Genomic DNA, 17425 nt, shown 5'->3' on the forward strand with positions numbered 1-17425 from the left:
AGCAGACTACATTTAATTTAATTTATTTGCTATTTACAAAAAAAAAAAAAAAACCCCTTCAATGTACATTTGTTACTGTATGAACATAAAACCATTAGCACATGCAGCCTTTAGTGTATCTAAAACCAGCTGGAATACTTCAAATTTACTTCGCCGTGACAAATTAAAAAGCAACTAAATACAAAACAGAATATACACATATACATTGAAAATACATGATTCTATACGATTTAAAATGTACCAACTGCAATCCACCATTGCCCAGCAATGTCCACACATGTAGGTTACGGTTTGAACAAATTTCAACAAACCTCAGATTCCACCATCATTTAGTCATAAACACGCTGTCAAACGTTGTGAAAAGCGCAGTCAAGAAAACCATCTTCTGAAACAACTAATTACAGAGCATCCGACCACTGGAAGAATTTCAAGTTCATACCCCAACCTTACTTGGCTAGGACCTCGGAATGGCTAAAGCATTTCATACGATACAGAGGAAATGCTTCAAAAGAATAAATAAAAGTGTAAGGCATTACCTACTTCTGTTTGTACCATTTGCAAACAGAGTAGTAAATTGTTGCATTGACAGCACGGCTAGATGAAAAATAAAAGCAAAAACAATTTGATTCGCAGCCGGTGTCGCAGGACAGAGACAGAAACCATTATAGCCATCAGGTTCACAAAGATGACTCGAGTGCAAAATCTAACCGCACAGGCCATTCAATTTACAAACCTACCTGCCTCAACAATGTGATTTCAATTACAGAACCGTCAAAAGACAAACCCATCTTATTCACAGCAGCGGTCAAAGCTCTGCCCCTCGCATACAAATTGTCTTTCAATTAAATCACTGGCTGAATTTTTCTGGTTTTGTATAAAAAGGCATTAAAGTATAAAAAAAAAAGCTGCATGTTCTACCCAGATGCTAAAACACTCTCCGAACAGGACAAGGCAAAGAAGGGACAGAGGAGACAATACTGTATGTGGAATCCTTCACATTAGCTTCTCCGTCAACACCACCACACACCCCCGTATTCCACCACCCCAAAAGACAAGGACTTAAAACAGTCACCAATATTCAACCTCCAGCTTCCACTGGACGATGTAACAAATTCGTTTTAAAACGTAGGGAACAAAAAACAAAAACAGAACAGCTTCAGACGGTCAGACGGTCCATGCAAAAGTGGCATTCAAGCTGAGTGGTTAGAATGATCCATCCCGATCACATTCATCCCATTAGTAAAATAAGTATAGCTAAAACAAGAACAAAGGAGTTGTGCAATCTTGCATTCTGGTGCAAGCAAGCATTTATAAACCGCTTCTCCTTTTCATTATACCTTTATACAGCGCCGGATTTTGGCCGGGCTTGCTCGACTAACACGTATTCCACTTCCAACTCAGTTAAACGTCCTATAGCAGCCTTAGTTAACCTTAAACAGAATTTCATCATGAGCCGTATCGGATCATAAGTTGCAGTATTGGGACAGTAAGTGTCAGAGTAAAGTCCCTCAACAAGTACCTCTGCATAATATGGGTTTGATGAGGTATTTATCAGTTCAAAGACCTTTACAAGCAAAAAAGTATTACCAATACAAGCATTCAATAATTGTGTATTCAAACTGTTTACATACTGTACATGTGATGAAGGTTTTAGGTCTCGAGAAATGACTTCTCTCACCAGTAACCTTGTGCACAGTGCGGACAGCACTTTTTGATTCCATTTTCCATCTCTCTTCTCTTCCCACCCCCTCTTTAAAAGGAAAGGTTTAAATAAACCAAAACTCCTTCAAGACAAGTGTAAACAAATTCAAGGATTAGCATAACCGAACAAACATTTTGCTCCACACTCTGTCTTTGCTCTCCGTCCTCTTTGTGCATAACTCAACGTGTGGACCCACCTACCTGCGTGCGTGCGTGCGTGTGCGCATGTGCCCAGGGGGGGGGGGGGGGGGGGGGGGGGGGATTCTTGGCCCTGCCACACACCACAGTCTGCAGTTCACACCTACATTAATAGCGGGGGTGCTGTATTGACGCCCTGGCCGGTTCTGCTGCGTCTCCGAGGGGGGGGGGGGCTCAACACCAGGGCTCCCACTGGGCCCTCCCCCGACCAGTTCTGCTGCGTCTCCGAGGGGGGGGTCAACACCAGGGCTCCCGCTGGGCCCTCCCCCGGTGCAGACTGTCACTCCTCTGCCAGGCGCTCCTGATGAGCTCCAGGGCGTCTCTGCACCGCTTCCGCACGGACAGGTCAGAGACACTCTTACGGGGGAGAGCCACCTGAGGGGGTGAGAGGGGGGGTCAGGTACAGGAGGGGAAAAGGAAGGGCTGCTAGCCACGCACAAAGGAAGCAGTCCCATCTCTGAAGTCCTACCTGAAAGACAGATGTCCACACAGAATCGAGCTCCTCCAGGAGACGATCCCTCTCCCCACAGGCGCTAAAGTAGAGGACCCACGGGGGGAGGAAGTGGGTCCGGTCGGTTGCGAACTCCTACAGACACAGATGCATACTTGAGCAGTAAGACAAAAAGGGTCATTAAAGGATATTAGTTAATTAGACCATCCTGGACATGCATGAATATTTATGACTCCATTTGCTCTTACAATGACACAATATTCTTTATCCTCCTCAAGGCAGACAGCTGCGACGTCACACACATCAGCTCCACCAAGGGAACGGAAAAAACTGGTCTGGCAATCCTGATGACATGTCAATAACTTCCTGTCTGTCAGAACAAGGCAGCATGGGATACAAGGTGTGGGTGCTACTCCCTGTGGAATTACCTAAACGACAATATAAAAAAAAAAAAAAAAAAAAAAAAAAAAAAGAGAGAGAACAGAAATTAATGTCTTAAACCAAACAACCACACAAGCTTGTAACTGATCCAGTATTGCTTAACTCAGAATACAAAGTCCCTTTTCTTCAAAATGCAAAATGAAGAGGGGGGGGGGGGGTGTCAGACTGCTGCTTACACCCAACTTGGATGAATAAGTGCACACACAGTCTGAGGAAGTCACATGGACTGTGGTGAGATACACAGCATTACTGCCACTTCTGCTATGTCTTGAAAATGGAGGGGCTGCTTGCACCAACATGGCTCACGTCTGGTCGTAAGCCAAACCAGTCCGAACGACCTGGCCATTACTCGCCCAAATTAGAAACTGAATCCCTCCCATCTCAAGGACAGGTGCAAATTCAGACTCTATTGTTTCCATGGTAACTGCTTTACATCACCACATTGGCACTCCTAGTGTACGATGAGTGAGCGCAATAAGAAATCTCACCAGGTCCATTACATTTCTATAACGGACCAGAGCTCAAAGGAGATTTACTCAGTAGGAGACGGTGTGAGGTAACTGACGAGCTGTCACCCAAACTGAGACCCGAGTCATATGTCTGAGATCTTTCCATGTTGTCCCTACACGTATAATGGCACTTTCACCACATGAATCACATTTCAATAATTGCACAACTCATGTTAAGAGGTCAGTAATCTTTTATGTAAACTACATAATTAAATGAACTTATCACTGTTAAACTACACTTCATGCTTTTTTTTTTTACTTCATAGATGGTAGGCTAGTGGGAAACAGCATATTAACTATTGCTGGCATGATAAAAATGAACGATTTTGTTTATTAACTCAAGTTAGTGACGATCATTATTTCCCATTTCACACAGACGTGCAGAGCAGTGGGAGGTCCCAGGGAGCCAGCGGAGACACCACAGCTGGGGCAGGTAGGGGGCCACCGGGGCGGGTAGCGGGGCCACCAGGGCGGGTAGCGGGGCCACCAGGGCGGGTAGCGGGGCCACCAGGGCGAGTAGCGGGGCCACCAGGGCGGCGCTGCAGGGCTGGGGGAGGACTCACCCCTTTAGACACGGCCTGGCAGATGAGCTGCATCCAGTCAGCCATGTCCTGCTCGTTCTCAGCGCTCAGCTCTAGAGGAGGACGCGCCGTCAAAATCACCTGGAAGGCATGAGACTTCTCCGAGCTGTTAGCACGCCTGCAGCCTCCACAGTGCTCACCCCTGGGGGGCCCCACACACACACACACACACACACACACACACACACACACACACACACACACACACACACACACACACACACACACACACACAATCAAACTACAGTGGAGGAAATAATTATTCGATCCCTTGCTGATTTTGCAAGTTTGCCCACAAACAAAAACAGTATCATTTTAATGGTAGGTCTATTTCAACAGTGAGAAAACGTCTAAAAGAAAACGCAGAAAATTACATTGTATGAAATATACCACTTTAAATATACAAGTTCATTAGCATTAGCACAGCAGTCAGACATTTTTTTTGTGATTGAGGTTTTCGCACGTCAGGACGAAGTTTGCAGACCGTCTCTAAATCATTAAGATTGTTAGGCTGTTGCTTGGCAACATTGGCCTTCAGCACCCGCCATAAGTTTTTAATGAGTTTAAGGTCTGGAGACTGGGCCACTTCATGATCTCGGTGTGCTTCTTTGAGCCACTCCTGTTGCTTTGGGTGTACGTTTTGGGTTATTGTTGTGCTAGAGGACCCAGCCACGACCCATTTTTAATGTCCTGGTGGAGGGAAGGAGGTCGTCACTCAGGATCTTACAGTACATGGCTCCAACCATTCCCCCATTGAAATGGTGAAGTAGTCCTGTGTCCCTAGCAGAGAAACACCCCTAAAACATGGTTCCACCTGCATGCCTGACAGTGGGGAAGATGTTCTTTGGGTCATAGTCCACATTTCTGGGCCACAGTCCGCCAGTTTGAGGTCGACTGACGGTCATTTTGTATTTCTTCCATTTTCCTACAATGACACCAACAGTTGTCTCCTTCTCACCCAGTTGTCCTACTTATGGTTTTGTAGCCCATTCCAGCCTTGTGGAGGTCTATGATCTAGTCCCCGACATCCTTAGAAAGCTCTTTGGTCTTGCCCGTGTTAGAGAGGTTGGAGTTCAACTGAGTCTGTGGACAGCTGCCTTTAATGCAGGTAATGAAGTTGATTAGGAACGTCTAACTGGTCTGTAGGACCAGAACTTTTAAAGTTTGGTAAAGGATCAACTACATATTTCTGTTCAAATAAACCATTGAAATTAGACTGTTCATGCGTGTCAGTGGGCAAACTTACAAATCAGCAAGGGATCAAAATTATTTCCTCCACCGCATGTCCTTCACAACCAAGTGAACATGCTTGTGTCTTTCTCATGACCCGTGTTGAGGATTGAGAGACGAGAACTCACCCCATTGTAATTGACATCAGTGGAGTAACATCAGTTTTCTCAGCATACTGGTATAGGATTCCATTACTGTTCAGCACCCATGGGAAGTATATATTTATAATTTAAAAAAAATAAAAAAATAAAAAAAACTTAATATGAAAGAATAGACTACCCCGTATCTCAATGAGCAAATCTGGACACACAAGCACTCCTCCCATACCTGAGCACAAGATAACAACTCTTCCACAGTTCCTTGCCCAGGTAGGACGTCCCTGCGCGGTACAGAAGGCCACCCTCCTTGATGGCGGTGCTACTGGATAAGCCCAGGCCCGACGGGGAGCAGGGAGAGCCCACAGACACGTCGTTGGGATCCTCCCAGTGGACCAGGGAATACAGATGGATACGGACCTCAGACACCTGCACACAGCACGGCCATCGGTGGAACGTTGAGCGTTATCTACCATTTACAACCGGAGAGGTTCAGCATGAAAGTACATTTAATAGCATAATTTTAAATATTCTTTATTCTCATGTCACTCGCAAGCTTAACTGTACTATTACTAAGATTACTGTGCTGTTAATGATGCTATGCAAGACAAACAATCTCAACTATTATAGTAAGCCGTTTTGCGGTCAGGTAGGTATTTGTGGTGCACTTACCTCACACTGTGACTCTTGGCAGACAAACTTGTTAAGAGCCAGCTTCTCCATAGTGGCATCAGTCAGGATGGCGGGGTAGGGCGGTTCCCGACAACCATTTATCATGGCCGACTTCAGCACATTGAGAAACCAGCTACGGCATTGGACAGCAGGAGGGAAGAGAGAGAGGAGACATGAGCAGAAAGCACTGGTGTAACTGGTTTCCACTAAAACTGCAGGTGGTGCCACTCGGGCCTCTTATTTTCTGTTCTTATTTTATTTTTTCGACACTCACACAGTGAGCGAGCAGTCTCCTGTGTCCAGCAGAAACTGTCGCCTTCTGTTGGTGCACACCAGAGTGACCGTCTGCTCGTCCAAGCCCACCTAGAGCACAAAGCCAGGACTCGTGAGTTTAGCATATCTACACGCAACCAAACAGCTCGGACAGCTACAAAAGAACCAGCAAATGCCAACATGTGTTCACTCACAGATATGTAGTCTAGCTCGCTGTAAGACACGGCTTCCTCTACCGTGTAGGGCTTTTCAGCGGCCCCTATAAAGGACAAAGCGATATATACCAAAGTAACGCTCAAAGACGAACAGTCTTGAGTAAAGCGTTTGGTCCGTGCAACAAAGCGGGAGCGTTTCATGAAGCTATGACGGCAGACTCACCTTTGCGTAACAGGTAAGTGTAGCAGTCGGTGAGCAGCAGAAACAGAGGCTGCACGTCTCCCTCCATGTGGCCTGTGCTCATTCTCACCATCTTACACGGGGAGAGAGCAGAAACCCCATGTTTGTTCAGAACCTGCTACCAAATGTTACAACAGCATTTCATTCGGAAGAAGCTTCCTAGAAGAATTATAATAAGTGCACCTTAAACAGTTGTTCTTCGTTCTCCCTGAAAACGTGGATCATAAGAAGTAACAGATGATTGTTATCAACCCTGCAAAAAATAAACAAAAGAAGGAGGCTAACTTGAGTAAAACTCGCATCTGTTTACACACTTGAGTTCATCTGGGCTCGATAACCAGAACTTTAATATAGCAGCTGCAAGTGATCGGACCTAAACTCCGCAGGATGGGAAGTCTCAGTCGGACTGGCTCCTCGTCCCTCATTTTCGTCTTGACCCGAGGGCGGTCCATTCTGCAGCCCCGCCTCCTTTGCTGTTCTTGGCTCCTCCCCCGCCAGCTCTAGGAAGTCTTGCTCTGCCGACATCTCCTCTCCTTCTCCCTCATTTTCATGGCCACCAGGAACAGCCTGCGACTGGCCATGCCCTGCAGGGTCATCGTAGCCACCACTCTGGGCAGCAGCGTCTGGACTGTGGGGGGTAAAGTAGTAGAAGTCCGCAGGAGCTGTGGGGGCCTCCAGGAAGCTGGGACTCTGGGCCACAAGCTGCAGCTGGGAGTCCGGGTCTGGAGGCTTGCCACCCGCCTCCTCTCGAAAGGGCTGTTGCTGAAGGGGAGTTACAGCAGTGTTGACGCCGATGGCACCGCCCCGCGTCCCCTCTTCCTCCTCCTCCTCCTCCTCTTCACGACGCTTCCAGTGCTTTCCGTCCAGAGCGCCGTTCAACCTGTCCATGACGTCTTGGAGCGGCTCGCCCACACTGTCCATGGACGTGTCCGTCATCTCGGGGAGCCGCAGAAGGGCCTCGGGCTCCTCCCCCTCGTCCTCTCTGCCCGCTCGCCCTGAGTCTCGCGCCAGACCCTCCGGCCCGTCCTGGGGGTTCCAGCTGCCTCCGGTACCGTCCTCCGCACTCCCCCTCTCGCACGCCGTCCGTTGGGAGTCCTCCTCCTCCCGAGAGGCCACGTTGTGCCCGCTGCTCACCGACTCCGACGAGGTCTTCTCCCGCCGCTTCTTACCCGGCTTCCTCCTTCTGGCCATCCTATTAGAAAGCAACAATAAAACACATATAAAACCATTTACTTTATGCTCAGTTTAAATTCGACTAGAAAAATACCGGAGGCCATAAAAACAAATTATCCTTCGAATTTGAGCAGCGTCCAAACAGTCATTTTTCATTTAACTCCGCTTTAACCGAGCGAGTAAAAACCAGCACGTGCCTGATGACCTCCAGCTCCGTGCTGGTGCTCTCCGTGTCGTCCCCGACGTTGGCGTCGCGGCGGCTGGCCACGTGCACCGGGGTGACGTCGGCCGAAGTGTTGGTGTCCGAGTCCTCGTTGAAGGGGTTGTGGCGGAACGTGGGGCTGCGTGACAGAGACGGGCCTCGGGCTGGGATCGCCGCGGTTCTGACGGCCGCCGCGTCGCTCACAACCGTCTGGGGGTCGGAGGCCGAGGAGCGAGGCCCACTGACCGGGTCCGTCAGGTCTCCTTCTGTCCAAGAAAAAGAAAAATGAAAAGAGGCTCGGGGGATGTTTGAAGGGTTCTCCAAAACATGGGGAAATATGCTAAATAAGAGGATCAGCTTAAGCAATACGGGCTTACAGGTGCATAGACACAAACTGTGGCTGGGTCAGGACACGGATGCACAAAGACACGGATTCTCCACACACAACACGTCTTACAATAAGGACTGGCTTGAACCACACTGAAATAGCTTTCCACCACATTCCTACCACATTTACACATGCTAGTTTAATGCATAGTAAAGGATTTAATTTTATCCGTTTTAATACAGTCATTAGTTCTGTATTGCTTTCAAAACATCATCCACAAGTCATAAAAGATAACTTGTAATAAATGCTGACAAAAATATTTATTTTGCCATGGTTGGTTGGTTCAACCCAGGCCACAAACATGCAGAGATATGGCACACCTAGAGCTGCTATAACGGAAGTAAAAGCAGACACCAGATAAGAGTGAAGGTGAGTTGAAAGAGGCCTTGCAGTGCATTTTAGCGCAACAAACATGACAAGCACCCCAAATTACTTAGTTGTGCTTAATAAACAGAGGAAATTAATTCTTTCTGATCAATAATACACCTTGTGGCTTTGTGCCAGACTCCTGCATGTCTATATTGTCTCAGCAGGAATCGTGAGTCCTGAATGAGTAGTTCTCCTCCAAGTATCACATTTACAAGCACGTTGTTTTCTATTCATCATGAAAATGCAGAGTCCATCGACCAATTTGGCTTTCCATCTAATTAGCAAGATGCTAGAAGAAGTAGCAACCACACAGACATTTGGAAATATTACATTTACTGTGTGGTTTTAGCCTTTTGCTTAGAAACGACAGAGCCCCAAACTCCCAAAAGCAACGTCTTTTTAATCAAGACAACGACAAAAGGTGTGTCGTCAGATAAAGCCCTGTTTAAGTGGACATGCGTGGCACTGAGAGGGGCGAGGGGTTAGGGGAGGGGGAGAATCGTGGCACTGAGAGGGGTTAGGGGTTAGGGGTGAGGGGTTAGGGGAGGGGGAGAATCGTGGCTCTGAGAGGGGCGAGGGGTTAGGGGTGAGGGGTTAGGGGAGGGGGAGAATCGTGGCTCTGAGAGGGGCGAGGGGTTAGGGGTGAGGGGTTAGGGGTGAGGGGTTAGGGGAGGGGGAGAATCGTGGCACTGAGAGGGGTGAGGGGTGAGGGGTTAGGGGTGAGGGGTTAGGGGAGGGGGAGAATCGTGGCTCTGAGAGGGGCGAGGGGTTAGGGGTGAGGGGTTAGGGGTGAGGGGTTAGGGGAGGGGGAGAATCGTGGCACTGAGAGGGGTGAGGGGTGAGGGGTTAGGGGTGAGGGGTTAGGGGAGGGGGAGAATCGTGGCTCTGAGAGGGGCGAGGGGTTAGGGGTGAGGGGTTAGGGGTGAGGGGTTAGGGGAGGGGGAGAATCGTGGCACTGAGAGGGGTGAGGGGTTAGGGGAGGGGGAGAATCGTGGCACTGAGAGGGGAGAGGGGTTAGGGGAGGGGGAGAATCGTGGCACTGAGAGGGGAGAGGGGTTAGGGGAGGGGGAGAATCGTGGCTCTGAGAGGGGTGAGGGGTTAGGGGTGAGGGGTTAGGGGAGGGAGAGAATCGTGGCACTGAGAGGGGTGAGGGGTTAGGGGAGGGGGAGAATCACGGCCCATTTCCCACCTTCCCAATCTGTACTCGGCATTGACTGCAACACAGGGAAGATGTCACCAAAATCATAATCTAAAAAAGGAGGGATAAGACTCAACATTAGGCAGGAATGAATGACCAGATGGATAGGAAACAAAAATAAACAAACACAGTGATGAATACTGAATACAAAATAAGGCATATGAACTACACAGACACAAATATACCACAGATGGAAACGGAGCTGACATAATGAGTTAGGAAGAGAGCAATTAAAAACAGCAACATGTTCGTCTTTGCTCACAGAAGCAGATGCCATTAAATAAGACAGAATGGATTCATAGTTCAAAAATCCTTAAAATGAACCAAGAAAAATGTTTTGTTTGAACAAATAATATCGACGAATTAATAAATGGTGTACGGCAAGAAATAAGGCATTGCTGGAGCGGAGATGGAGAGTAAGAGGGCCGACGCAGGAGACCGTGTGAGACGTAGAGGAGGACAGAGCGCAGGCAGGAGGGACAGCTTACCTTCACTGGAGGGGGCGATGGCACTGTCGTCCCACTCGAGGTTGGTGGAGGTGAGGGAGGTGAAGGAGTGCAGGGACAGGCTGTCTGAGCTGGGCAATCGCTCTTCAAAATCCAGAAGGTTCTGGGGTTTGTAGTATTCTGGCATGTAAGGGGCCACATCCAAGTATGGGACATCCTACCCGCAGGTGAAGCGTAGAGTAACAGGTTTAAAATGTCCCCTTTGTACAAGTAGCACATAAAGGCACGCTTCTTCCCAACATTTATTATTAGATGGTGCTGTATAAAAACATAAAAGGGGGTACTGGAACACACAGGCTGATATTAAAGTGGGCAAACTGGTGAAAGCCATACCAATTCAAGGTCAAAGCGGATAAACTCCAGCCCAGAGACAAGTGTAAGGAACAGAGTGAGATGATCATGGCTGCAAACCAATGCATTTCTGAAAAACAATTAGAACACACAGTGGTCAATTAACAAGCAAATCCAAATGCTTTGGCAAATTCAAGATACATCACACTACTGTAGTACTGTACATCACATACTTAAAATAATATTTATGTAGGAGTGCTTGATTCTCCTGGAAAAGTCGAAGGTAGCTTTCTAAAGAGCTCTCGCTGAGTGCCAGGTATAGCCATGCTCGACCTATGGAGAAATATTCAGTTAAAACACCTATACAAGTTAACTTTTCATGAAATGCTTTAACATTTGCAGCAACAGTAAGAAAATGTCTCACTTCTGCCAAGATTTGTGGCTATGTTTTGGAGTTCATCTATCTGTCTGACAGCTTCTCGTCGTGTAAAGTGTAAAACAAGTACCCAGTACCCTGAAGAGATATCCTGCAGTCTTAAACGCAAGAGGAAAATTGGACAAGAGTAAGCTCACACATTTAGGATTAATGACTACGCTTTATATACTTAAGCATTTACAAGTGTCACAGGAAACAGTTATACCCATATAACAAAGCATGATCCAAGTGTTCACACAACCGCTGGAGAACACGGTCATGATTCCTGATGGCTGGGGTCTCATCTTCACAGGCAGCAAAGTAACTTTGCAACTATGGATTAAAAATAGAAACAAATAAATAAAATTATTATTATTATCTTTATTTAATGTTATACCACAGATCTTGCAAGCAAATAATATTCTCGGTTTTTAGGAAAGAATTATGTATGCGTCTTGATTTTGACATTTCGATTTATTTTACATAATGCCAACAATTTTAAATGAAAAACAGCAGATCGAAGAATGTTCAAACTTTGTGCCAATTGCTAATACCGATCACCTGATGATCACGTGACCCTCAGAACTGGAGCCAGAGTTGCCAGATTCGCGATTTTCACGCCAAATTGGGCTTGTTTGGAAAATTTGGGCTACTTTTGAGTTGGGCTACCGCGGGAGTTACAAGTCAACACTAATAATCGATCGCGATATAATACTTAATTTGTCTCCATTTTAAACACTCGCCGCCCCCCACAACAACAACTTTGGGCTAGTTTAGGCTGCTGAAGGGCGGGTTTTACACTGACTTTGTGCGGGATATTTCTGTAGGACCTGGCAACCCTGCCTGGAGCTGAAGGCGCCGCTCACCTGAGCGCCGTTTACGGACGAGGGACGCGCTACACCCCGTCTCCACACACACACACACCTTTACCACACACGGCGCAGAGAGCGACCGAAATTCACCAAATACGTTTTCCAGGGTGAAATGAAACGCGTCCTGGTTCCTGGTCTACTCCAACTTGACAGAAAGGGTGTCAAAGTGGTCCTGGTGTAGCGGCCCTAACTAACCCCAACACCGGGGCGGCCGGGACGTTTCTCCGCGGCGGGGAAACTCAGACGTAGTTTATAGACACGAAACAAACCAGAACTGTGCTGCGGTCAGTGCCACACTTCACATATTCTCCTGTATGGCACTTTATCAAAAATCACATGAGAGTGAAGGGACACAACACAGTCAATATGATCCAGCCGGCCACACCAGACCTGTAAACACACGGTGTGTCGGCCCGGTGGTGCTTTAACTCCACATATACAACACACACTCACTACACGAGTCTAATCTGTGTGTTTTTAAAGATGTTTAAGGCGTTTTTTTTCTGCGTAAAAGGGGGGAAGGCCCGTTTATTTACTATATCGTGAACCACAAGCGGCTGACTTGGGGGAGATGGAGGTCCGTTAAAGCGCCACACGTCCCCCGTGTGGGTCCTGGACGTGTGTGGGTGTCCAGACGCGTCTCACCTTCTTCACGGACAGCGAGATGTTCTCCAGGATCCGGTCTTTGACTTTCAGCTGCTCCATGTCCGCGTCTCCCGGGCGCCTGGATGCGGTCAGCTGGGTGGGTGTGTGTGCAGATCACCGCGCTCACTAGATCCGCTTCTCCCTGCTCTGGTTCCTGGTGAAGCGCTTGGCCAGCTCACTTATAAATATATAAATATAAATATATAAATGTCTCCTGTTTGCATGACTGGCACAAATGTGAGGTGTTATATGCTAGTTCGCTCACTAACAGCTCGGGTGGACAGCTAGCTCGCTGCAGTAATTGGGTTCATTGCTCAAACTGTTACAACTGTTTTCTGGTTTGTCGCTTCTTTGGCTTTCAATGGTATTAAAGTCAATTAGCAAAAATGTTGATACTGAAAATTACGACATTAGCAACACGGACTTTTAACTTGGCGGAGTCGATCCGAGTGTAAAAGAACGCGCTCGGTCACTGACAGGCTGGCGTGCTACGCGAAAACGAGGTGACAGGCGCGTATCGCGTCTTTTTTCTCGTAAAATAACGTGTCGGCTAGAAAATAGTTGCGTGAAAAACGAAGACGGCGTGGCTAGCTGACCGTCAAACCGGCGGAAACGCGAGCAGCACTGCAGCGTTTTTAGCGTTTTAGTCTCCAGCCGAGACCGAGATGACGAATCATCACGTGCTCGCCAGCTGCGATAGGTCCGTCGATCACAACACCTGTGAAGAGTGGACACAAATTTACGTCAACGCGCAGCTAAAACGTTATTTTCAAAATAAAAGTCAACTGTAAATTAGAAGTTTTAATGTCTGGAGCATTCGTGTTTAAAAAAAAAGTCTGTCATCGAGTCTAAACATTTGTGCAGATATTACATGTACCTTAGTAATAATTCAAAATATCTGAATTGCTCAAATGTACCAGTAATTCTGAGACTAAAATCCAAACCAAAACCTTTAAGATGAAAAGTAAGAACACACAACTTAGAAGGGTGGAATGTGGACATTTTAATGAATGATGGTATTTTGTTTTTTTACAGAATTTCCAATTTATTTCTTTTTTAGAAATCCAAGCTTCAACAAAAAGATCAGTGCATTTTGTTTCATAGGATCTAATCACACCAAATTTGAGGTTTACATATCAGGACCTCTCCATTTATTTAAATACCCCACTGACAAATCCTTTGAAAAAGGTGAAAACTGAATACATAAAAAAAAGTTTTCCTTTATCCCAGGATAACAACCTCCATATAAACTTGTAGTGGCAAATCTGACTTATGACAATGACCCTACCCCAGTACAGTTTACATCTCATGCACGGCCATGTGCAAGAAGACTGGATCAACCCAGCCTCACATCATCTTTAAACATCTCTCTCTCTCTCTCTCTCCCATCTCTCCCTTAATCTGTTTTCTCTTTCTCTTTCATGTGGAGGAAGACAACACTGAAGACGAACAGCCCAGCCATCATTGAGAACACACTGGCATAGTACGGGTAAGCAGAGGGAATGAAGCGCTCGTATTGAGTATGCTGCAGGGGACGCACGGACACCTGTGACACAGAACAGAACACACACACGGATTAGAGATTAGTTACCCACAACACTGTGGGAAGAAACACTCTTCCACGACTAACTTAGCAGAGTTCACACCACTGTTCCCATATATAAAGTTCCAGTATTGAAACACATCTACTTACTTGTGTGGAGGAATAAAGGTGTGTGTAGCCCAGTCTGTTGTAATCAACTTTGAACTGAAACACTCCGTACACATCAGGGAGCGTAAACTGGACACTGTATTTACCACCTGTGCAAAGACAGAATGAGTATGCAACGTTAGTGATGATTTATGTTTGTAGCACAGCTTCACGACAACTCAAGATAAGCCATGCATCCCCGTCAAATGTTAGATGTTAGCAAGGCTGTTTGTAGGTACCGTTTTTCTTTAGATAGGTCCTGACGAATGGGTCAATTCTGACAAATTCCAACTGAATGTCATCTCCATCAAATGGCACCCAGCGCCCCTCAGAAAGCATCTCGATCACGATGCTGTATTCCTGTAATTTATATTATGAACGCAATGCTCTAAAACAACTGGTAAAGGAAGTTTCAGATTTTTGTCCGTAATTACTTTTTGCTCCACTTTAAAATGATAAATCAGAAACTGGTGCACTACTAAAGATAATACAATGACTCACCACCAGGTCAGTGATGGTATAAGCAGCAGGGGGTGTGCTCTCACCCACTGGATGATGGGTTACTGCCCCAACCCTAAGGACACCTGCCTCCTTAAACACCCAGCGAGACAGGGCCTCAGCCAGCTCCTGGTTCCCAGTCTTTGGATACCTATGAAAAGAAAGCATGTTACTTCAGATATATATACCTATATACGCTATGCTAAATTTTAAGTGAACGCCTGAACATGGCCTGAAGTCTGTTTCATTCTGTTAACGTCTGAATGGTCGGACTGAAGCATGTAGCGACAGGGAAAGGAATTCCTAACAATGGAATAATGCCAAACCTTTCTGATCCTGGAGTGGCTTTCTGCACTGCAGAACTGAAGAAAGCATCACTGAAGAAATGTAACGAACCGCTGAAGACCACACGGGCATTGTTTCTCGCCTGGAGACCAGCAATCAGCAGGGTGTTCTTTCCAACCGCATGAGGGTACTGTAACATCAGAGCAGGATACAGTGTAAAGAAGAGCAAACAATCATAACAGAACAAGCACATTATACACCCCGAGGTTTAAGGTTCGAGTTCATTACTTGTTCAAACTATTTATTGTCCTGTTCAGGATGCTTGTTGGGGGACACTTCGGCTGACATGAAGACTCTCAACTTTTCAATAGTTTAGAAATATGTTATATGATCTAAATTTATTCAGCATTCATTAAAGCAATAACTTCAACAAAGTCCTCACTTGTGTAATAGGACGATCGGGAAAGTAGGAGTAAGAGGTGGAGGAGCCGGTCAGAATGTCCAGTACCAGAGGGTTATCAGGGTCTGCCACCATCCTGACAAAAACAATGAGAGATCTAGAATCAAACCATAGTCCTGTGGATGCACAGAATCTACTATAACATCACACGCAACATTGGGCATATTTAGGCTTGTTCTAACCACAGCAGAAAATATAAATGACCCACCCTACACCTTTGAAGAGAATAGGATTTTCAGTGGGCTTGCCAACAATAGTCGGTGCTTTAAGTAGATTTTCTGGGTCTGCAACAATCAGGGTGTGCTGAAAATATAAATATTCACAAAAGGAACATATAGAAAACTGTGTTTTTTTTCTTCAGAAAACATTTAAAATCCTATAAATTAAGATGTCTTACAACCTTTGATCGTGCCATTTTTCACATTTAAATCACCGTTTAAAATCTAGTGGAACTCACCTCACCAGGGTCAGACACATCATAGTTATGATGGTCAATTACAGCAGTTTTTTCCTCATCAAACTCAATACCACACTCACTACCCAGCTCTCGTAGTGGGTCACCTGCAGGAAGGAGAAGAGAAGCCATTATACAAGCAAGATAAATTACCTACAGTACACCCATGATTTACACACAAAAACTGTTCTACATGCAGTCATCTGATAGTTTATTATAACAATCATATTAACACCACGTAGGTATTCAGTTAAAGTCTATTATTGCTATACACATTTAATTTTAGTCAACCTCTGGAGGTCAAAACATTCTTGGGAAGCAGATCCCTTTCAACTGACATGTACTCCAACACTGCTGTGTCTGATAAACCTGCAACATCTGAGCACCCACAATAAGTGACTAAACAAAAGTAAAACAACTCACCAATATCTGAGCTGGCTGCAACCAGGACATTACCCCCACCATCGATAAACGCCGTGATGGTCTCTACATTAATATTTCCTCCAAAATCTGAAATACATTTGCAGTGCATGTTCACAGTCAGAATAAGCAGATTTATACACCGACACGTGTATATAGTGCTGCGACCGAGCGTTACCTTCTACTGACGGGGAGAAAATTATGAGATGGTCATACAGGAACTGTCCATATTTAATCAGCGAAAGACCGGGATCATCAGCCGTCTTAAACGTCAGGTCGAACCCCCGATCTTTGAAAAAAGAACAAGAAAATGAGCAACATTGAGCATAAAATTGAGCAAAACTCCCGTAAACTAGAACTCCAACCACCACGTTAACCAGAGAACAGACGTTAGCTTGCTAGCCTAGCACACCAGCTCCCTGTGCCTACCGGCTATACAAACTAATACATATTTGTCATCGATTAATTCGGGTTGAGTGTAGTTTAATGCTTAATTACAACATAAATGACAGTATATTGGGCACCAGGGCCAGGCAGGCTCGCTACCCGCCCCAGACCCCCGCTAGCATCACCTGCTAGATTACGGAAGAAGATTGAATGGGTGTCTCGTATGTTCGGGTTGTCCAGAAGAACCAACGTCTTCCCGTCCCCCGACACCGCTTGCACCGCCAGCGCCACGGATAAAACAAATAACGCGTTGCTTAGGAGCGTCCCGGGTAACGTTTGGGCCGCGCTAGGAGCCCGTCTGACACGGTTTGTCCTCGCAGCAGAGTCGGTGTCGCTCATCGCTGAACCAGCCGACGCCATCTTCCTCCTCTGGACAACGTCAGCGCTAACTAACGTGACCTTTGACCCAAGCCGGGAGCCAATCGCATGCTGCCTCATGGAAGGACGTTTTAATGAAGGAATTACAGCACTGCACATTGATCTATATTATATATTATTATAATTTATTATATATTAATATAAATCAATGGTACTGCACACGTCGGGGTTCCTGCGCTTGCTGTGA

General features: G+C 46.2%; 2 protein-coding genes across 4 annotated transcripts; both read right to left on the reverse strand.

Annotated features, from left to right (window-relative positions):
* Nucleotides 1-7: 7 nt before the first annotated feature.
* Nucleotides 8-13308, reverse strand: plekhm2 (pleckstrin homology domain containing, family M (with RUN domain) member 2). Of its 3 annotated transcripts, none has more exons than XM_077018378.1 (20): nucleotides 12607-13308; nucleotides 11316-11422; nucleotides 11099-11208; nucleotides 10908-11007; nucleotides 10717-10804; nucleotides 10366-10540; nucleotides 9869-9928; nucleotides 7918-8185; nucleotides 6921-7739; nucleotides 6731-6800; nucleotides 6530-6620; nucleotides 6346-6410; nucleotides 6153-6241; nucleotides 5879-6011; nucleotides 5439-5635; nucleotides 5240-5305; nucleotides 3864-4023; nucleotides 2599-2778; nucleotides 2369-2485; nucleotides 8-2274 (listed from the first exon to the last, which is right to left on the reverse strand). In XM_077018378.1, exons 1-20 carry the CDS (start codon nucleotides 12664-12666, stop codon nucleotides 2137-2139), a joined length of 3093 nt encoding a protein of 1030 aa, XP_076874493.1. In that variant the 5' UTR covers nucleotides 12667-13308; the 3' UTR covers nucleotides 8-2136. The 3 variants fall into 3 exon arrangements, with proteins under 3 accessions (XP_076874493.1, XP_076874492.1, XP_076874494.1); XM_077018377.1 differs by having other exon boundaries at nucleotides 7918-8188; XM_077018379.1 differs by lacking the exon at nucleotides 9869-9928 and having other exon boundaries at nucleotides 7918-8188.
* Nucleotides 13309-13589: 281 nt separating this feature from the next.
* ddost (dolichyl-diphosphooligosaccharide--protein glycosyltransferase subunit (non-catalytic)) lies at nucleotides 13590-17249 on the reverse strand. The gene is made up of 11 exons (XM_077018382.1): nucleotides 16986-17249; nucleotides 16592-16702; nucleotides 16417-16503; nucleotides 15997-16100; nucleotides 15748-15842; nucleotides 15522-15615; nucleotides 15121-15269; nucleotides 14798-14945; nucleotides 14536-14656; nucleotides 14300-14406; nucleotides 13590-14152 (listed from the first exon to the last, which is right to left on the reverse strand). Exons 1-11 carry the CDS (start codon nucleotides 17218-17220, stop codon nucleotides 14003-14005), a joined length of 1401 nt encoding a protein of 466 aa, XP_076874497.1. The 5' UTR covers nucleotides 17221-17249; the 3' UTR covers nucleotides 13590-14002.
* Nucleotides 17250-17425: the final 176 nt, after the last annotated feature.

Source organism: Brachyhypopomus gauderio, chromosome 10 (assembly GCF_052324685.1).
Source record: "Brachyhypopomus gauderio isolate BG-103 chromosome 10, BGAUD_0.2, whole genome shotgun sequence".
Taxonomy (NCBI): Eukaryota; Metazoa; Chordata; class Actinopteri; order Gymnotiformes; family Hypopomidae; genus Brachyhypopomus; species Brachyhypopomus gauderio.

Coding starts and splice junctions, on each gene's coding strand:
- ddost (XM_077018382.1), bottom strand. CDS start 17,220: ATGGCGTCGGCTGGTTCAGCGATGAGCGACACCGACTCTGCTGCGAGG. Junction 15,270..15,521: donor CCGATCGTCCTATTACACAA/GTGAGGACTTTG, acceptor CTGATGTTACAG/TACCCTCATGCGGTTGGAAA. Junction 14,153..14,299: donor ACCTTTATTCCTCCACACAA/GTAAGTAGATGT, acceptor TCTGTGTCACAG/GTGTCCGTGCGTCCCCTGCA.
- plekhm2 (XM_077018377.1), bottom strand. CDS start 12,666: ATGGAGCAGCTGAAAGTCAAAGACCGGATCCTGGAGAACATCTCGCTG. Junction 10,805..10,907: donor CTACATAAATATTATTTTAA/GTATGTGATGTA, acceptor ATTGTTTTTCAG/AAATGCATTGGTTTGCAGCC. Junction 2,779..3,863: donor GCCAGGCCGTGTCTAAAGGG/GTGAGTCCTCCC, acceptor ATTGTCGTTTAG/GTAATTCCACAGGGAGTAGC.